The sequence below is a fragment of the Terrapene carolina genome, unplaced genomic scaffold, assembly GCF_002925995.2.
Source record: "Terrapene carolina triunguis isolate 2854851 unplaced genomic scaffold, T_m_triunguis-2.0 Scaffold96, whole genome shotgun sequence".
Classification (NCBI taxonomy): domain Eukaryota; kingdom Metazoa; phylum Chordata; order Testudines; family Emydidae; genus Terrapene; species Terrapene triunguis.
This window is the reverse complement of record NW_020664447.1, coordinates 36,748,342-36,754,424: the sequence shown is the minus strand read 5'-3', so window position 1 is coordinate 36,754,424 and position 6,083 is coordinate 36,748,342. Positions and strand designations below refer to the sequence as shown.

Genomic DNA, 6,083 nt, shown 5'->3' with positions numbered 1-6,083 from the left:
AGCCCACGAAAGCTTATGCTCTAATAAATTTGTTAGTCTCTAAGGTGCCACAAGTACTCCTGTTCTTTTTATAGTGACAGTAGTATACTTTCAGCTAAAATAGTCATTAACACATTAGATTGAAAAGAGAGAAGCCACAGGAATTTACTTGCTATAAGCATTTCCACTATTCTGCTCATGATCTACTGGTTTGAAAGGGAAACTATCAAGGTTGACAGGCTCAAACTTGCAAATGGAAGAAGAGATGGAAAGAATATAAAGCAGAAAGCAAAAAGGAGTGGCAGCTGAAAACAGAAAGGGATTATGTAAAGCACCATCCTTACTTCATCTTCATGAAGAAAGGATGCAGGTCATACTGCCACAATCCAGCTATTTTCTCCTGTAAATCTTGCTGCCTTCAAGTGCTTTGCTGAACACGCAGAATTGGTACATCAATACTGGAAAAAGTTAATTCCGCTTACGAATTTAAGCCATACACAGGGCTCAGGTGTTTACTGTCCCTATGCCCAGTTAATATTACAACTTCCATGATTTGAGAATAGCAGGTCCCAATTTTGCAAGCACAGATGCAGCTTTAATCCACCCTCCTTCTCCACCATGGAGCCAAAGAACACTGTGCAGTTAGCATTAAAGCACACAAAAATGGGTTACAAGCAGCAAAAAGCAACTTGTGCCCTCTCCATGTGCTTTAAACACTACTAGTCATACCAGTGCATCAAAATCACAGAGGAGTGTTTATAAAGCTACAAACTGTTTGAGTTCCCTTCAAACTTGGTCTGCGCCCATGGGAGAGATATCTATATATATTACCAACACTGGTTTAAAGAGCCCTCTCGTTATTCCTCCCACAACCCCAAAATACTTGTTCTATTGAAAAGATTAAATGCTAGCAGCAAGTTCTTACAGTCCTGCCCTGATGGGGAGGGAGAGGAAAACAGAAAGCCATGACACCTACTTTCTGCAAGATAGGTGGACAAGACAGTATGACCAACCTTATAAAAAGTGAGTATACATGTTTAGTGAAGGAAATGTTTCTTTGCTGTGAACATACTTCATTTTCGAGTACCCACGTAATGCTATAGAAACAAATAGTGCAAAATACAATTACATTAAAACTGAAATCTGAAAAATTCACACAACCTTGCCATTTTGGCTACAGTGGCCCGTAATTATAACCCCTCCCCTCCCCACCCTGCTTCCCCTCAAACCTCCAAAAAACATATCAGAGGATCAAAGTAACTGGGACACTGGCACAGTTCTTCTGGAAATGAGAGATTTAGTGTCTCTCCATTCCCATCAGCTTATCTTGCTCTGTTCCCTTTAGCCAACATTTATGACTACTGCCCCTGATATGTCAAGAGTAATGTCTCTCAAAAAAGCCAGTTAGCACAATAAGAAAAAGCCACACAAGGTAGTAATGGAAAAAAACTTCCTAGGAAGAAACTTCCATTCAATCTTCTTAGCAACTTAAATGAAATTTGCCATTTGGGTAATTAAAAAGGTGAATTTAATATGGAAGTGCTAGGTAAGAAGTTCTCAAAGAAATTAAGTTGTAGAGCTAATGGAGTAGTAGGAAAGAAAAGACATTTCAACTATTGGTCCTAGGGCACTGAAGAAGTGTTTTACAAAGAAACTAAAAAAGAACAGGGTGACAGAGCAGACTGTTTAAGCTTTCCTTTTGATGGAAAAACGGGGGACCGCAAGCTTACTGGGAACAGCAACAAAGACTACAGTAATGATTAGATAGCAGTAGTTGGATTAGCTTTAATTCCTACCTGGTTGTTTGGGTCTAGAGCAGCATAAGAATTGCGTGAACTGCAGCCAACTGGGGGAGTGGCTTCTCGTATGAACTCAGACATCTCAATCCCTCCACCAGGGTCACTAAATAAAAAGTACAAAGACAATACAATGTTTTAAAACCACTATTCCCATTACCTTTACTCATATTTGCTAGTAATTCAAAAGGCACAATGTTTCAAGTCTTGATTTAATACAGGCTGTTTGGGTTTGGTTTTTTTTTTAAAAACTTCAAGGTATGTGAACAAATAGATACCAAAGGACATTTTCTACTTCACTTACCATATGCTGTGCTAGGAGGCTTTGGTCACACAGCAATCTGGCTATTTTGGACTTGTGTAATGGCTCTTGGAGACAATGCAAAGCAGTCACTGAACACATTCTAATTTATGCTGGGAACTAGAATGATCCCCAGCCACCTCCTGAATCTGAGCCTTCCCTTACCTCCCAAGATGGCAAAACTCAGCAGCTGCTAAGAATTAGGGCCAGAGGATTTTGAGCAGGATAAACTGAATCTTGTTTAAACTAAAATTAACAGATTTTCAGCCAGCCTACATAGACTCAAAGCTAGAGCCTTCTGCAACAAAAGTTTATGAATGGGATAAATATGCTCCATCTCCAACAAATTAGGAAATACTTGAAAATGGGACCCCATTTTGGCATGGCTCAACAGTGTAAAGTATATAGCAACAAGTAACTAATTATTCCTTAAGCTGAAGCATTCCTGCTAACATCAACAATGGTTGAAAGCAAACACTGAATTCTGGCTCACTAACTTCAGTTTTAGCTAAAATGGTGGATATTCCTTAAATGGTTTTAAAATAAATGAAGTTAAAATGAGCATTTCAGTTTAATTACAGTATACCTTACAGCTGCAACTGTGCTAGTATAATAATGCCTTGCAAAAATATTCCTATTTTGCCCCCACTGAGTAGCATACTCAGAAATGTTGCATGCATTTAAAATATTAGCATGCACATTACTTCTCAGTGTGAATTTTCAGATGGCTGGGTTGAGCAAAATTGGCACAGTTTTCTTTTAAATGATCTAAAAAAAGCTAGCATGAGGAATAGTTCACTCCACTAAGGCTCCCCCATACAAGTAAACCTAGAGTTGTACAGCAGTCATTCCTAGCAGAATATAAAAGACTGACAAAGCATTACTGAAGCTAGGAATATATAAACATTAGTTTTGCAGGCATAGGAAGAAGTATGGATTTCAAAACTCAGATCATGGCATCTAAAAAGGATTTTGCAACTCCTCAAAACTCAGACCTTCAATTTACAACCAATTATAATCTTGGGTGAATTATATGTTCATTTGTTCCCTATGAAACACTGGAATTTTTCCATTTCTGATTTATCTGTTTACTTCTGCAAGTGAATTCTGAGTGAGAGAAGTTGCCAGTTTCAGAACAAGAGTCACAGAAGCAGACAAAGTTATCATACACAGATGGGAAGAAAACTTAATGCAAAAGCTATGTCCACAACAAGTAGTAACAATGAGACTAGAAGTTCAAGATTAAGGAGTGAGACAGTCATGAGATAGGAGTTAGTAATTTGAAAATGTTAGGAAAAATTAGCAGTTATTTCAATGCCAACTACCACGATCTTATTTAAATTGGCTAGGAACAGAGTTCAGCTAGTGACTGTAACAATGAATTAAAGCATAAATACAGTGTAAATAAGATCTTGAAAGCTTAGTAGTCTAACTAAACATTACAGTAAAGCCACTTCCAACGAAAAACCAAAATACAATTTTATTGAAGAAGTCAGCAATTTTCTGATATGGAAGTTACCAGTTTAGGTCCATGAAAGTGAATTGACAATCTGTCATTTTAAAAAATTGGCCTTCTGACTTGGAAACTGTACACACTAGGTGCAAAATGTGTTATTAGTTAGTACTCATCTGCTACTGTCTCTTTGTAACTCTATCTACAGTCTACACAATGTCATGTGTGCAACTTCCTTGACCAATTATCTCCAAAGAATATAAGCTTTTTCAAAAAAGCAAGTGTTTCATACTGATTTGTGCTGAAGAGTGCTATGGCAGAATTTTTTTTAAACAAGTTTCAGATTTACAAGGGGTGTTCAAGAAAAGGATTTGACAATCCATCTGCACCCCATAAAAGACAGACCCTGCAGTTAATTTGCTACAGATACAAACACACAAAGAAGTTAAGTCAGAATTTTAAAACCGTTTTTGCTCCAAGTTCCAGATTCTGAATGGAAACAGGATGTAAACTGCTGTTGTCAGCAAATATACGGCCAGATTGACAGGCTTCTTTCTACATGCTCACTTTCAGCAAACAGTATGCAGCAGGCCAGTGCCAGTCTGCAAAAACCAGCTACAAACTTCAGAAGGAAGGAGGTCAGAGCATGTTAATTTTTGAAGAAGTATTAAGAGTGTTTTCTGGATTGTATTTTGTCCCTTTAAACAAAGGGCATATGGGTAGAGGGGCCTGGTTTGGCACACTAAATCAAAGAATACCAGATATTTAATTCCAGCTCTTATGCACACTCCATTTTTAGCCTAGGCCAAGTCACTTACTACTTGACCAAGTAGATCCCCTCCCCATGTGCCCATCCCAAATATCTGTAGAAGGGGGATAATACCTACCAACTGTAAAGGAGGTTGTGAAGGTTAGCTAGCCAATGTTTGTAAGTTGTAACAGATATATACACCAATTATTGTCATTCATGACCTGACCATTACATCATTATCAGTATAATCATCATTAGAAGGTACTTGCGGAATCAGAACCTTAACCAAAATTCCCATTTGATTAGATACACTTATAGCCATCTAGAATCCACTGGTAGAGTTGAGTGTTTAACTGATTTCCTACATTTGAAAGAAGGTGCTTTTTGGAACTATTATTAAGCAAGAAAGCTACAACATGATGCCATCTCTAAAGAGATGCACCACCATCACTAGTTTGAACTTCAGTTAAGAGTAAACCTAAACATACTCTCCCTTCCCCCCTCCCCGCCCCCCCAAAAAACGTTTCCCTGCATGGAGTTGGGAAGAGGGCCACTATGAGAGGCACAGAACTTGTGGATCTTCCAGATGGGAAGTGGAAAGTATGGTGTTACATATTAAACTCCACCCTCAAACTCACAAAATGCCATGAAATAAGCTACATTTCAGGCAACTGTTGTTCCTGATTAGGGTGACCAGACAGCAAATGTGAAAAATCGGGACAGGGGGTGGGGGGTAATAGGATCCTATATAAGAAAAAGATCCCAAAATCGGGACTGTCCCTATAAAATCGGGACATCTGGTCACCCTTTTCCTGATTGACTTTAAAAAGCCATTTGATTCCCTGAAACATCCAAAGTTACAGATATAGCTAATATCCCCACAGTTTTTTCACATTACCTTGATTTACCAGTTATCAGCCCTGATGAGGACTACTGTTATAAGTAAGTAGTGCGTGCAGAAACAACTCTGACCACATAAGCAGATGAAGCTCTCTTACCTGGGCCCATTGCTGTCTGTTCTCCTGGTTGAAGTATTGCCTTGTTCAGTTTTTGCACCCCTGTCCATATGTTCATTGGCATTCCTCTCCACAATTTCTCCCTCATCCAATGCCCTGTGCAAACGGTAGTTCACCATTTTCAGAACAATGAAGAGAGCTGCTATCACTGGACAGTAGACTGCTACTATCACCATTGAAGAAGGAAGAGCCTTTCAAAAGGAAAATTAAAAAAAAAAAAATGAAGTGGATTCAAGAGATGTTAAAGACTAGATCACCAAACATGTATAAAATTGTTTGAGTGTAGTAACAGAATTTTATTTGTGCCATGTACATTTTCATCATTCCCCAAAACTGATATAAAAAAGACACACATAGGATATCAGCATGTAAGACTTGTTTCAACTAGTTTTTTCAAACCTGAAAAGGGGACTCGGGTGGGAATCAATTTACAGGGTGCCAAGAGTAGACCTGGAGTGGGGACTCCATAACCCAGAGGTGGGCAAACTACGGCCCGCGGGCCACATCTGGCCCGCAGGACCGTCCTGCCCAGCCCTTGAGCTCCCGGCCAGGGAGGCTAGCCCCTGGCCCCTCCCCTGCTGTCTGCCGTCCCCCTCAGCCTCAGCTCGCCGTGCCGCCAGCGCTCTGGGTAGAGGGGCTGCAAGCTCCTGCCGGGCAGCACGGTGGCGTGGCTGGATCTGGCCGAGCGGCGCGGCTGCCAGCCCTGGTGCTCTGAGCAGCATGGTAATGGGGTGGGAGGGTTGGCTAAGGGGCAGGAGGTCCCAGAGGGCAGTCAGGGGACAGGGGG

General features: G+C 40.3%; 1 protein-coding gene across 2 annotated transcripts in view; it reads right to left on the bottom strand.

The window, feature by feature from the left end:
- Nucleotides 1–6,083, bottom strand: part of PCNX1 (pecanex 1) — a 129,691-nt gene that overhangs the window by 114,162 nt on the left and 9,446 nt on the right. For both annotated transcript variants that reach the window (XM_024218807.3, XM_024218806.3), the window contains exons 2-3: nucleotides 5,279–5,487; nucleotides 1,776–1,881 (exon numbers count right to left, since the gene is read on the bottom strand). In XM_024218807.3, coding sequence (XP_024074575.2) covers nucleotides 1,776–1,881; nucleotides 5,279–5,487 — 315 coding nt within the window. The remainder of the gene's footprint in view (nucleotides 1–1,775; nucleotides 1,882–5,278; nucleotides 5,488–6,083) is intronic.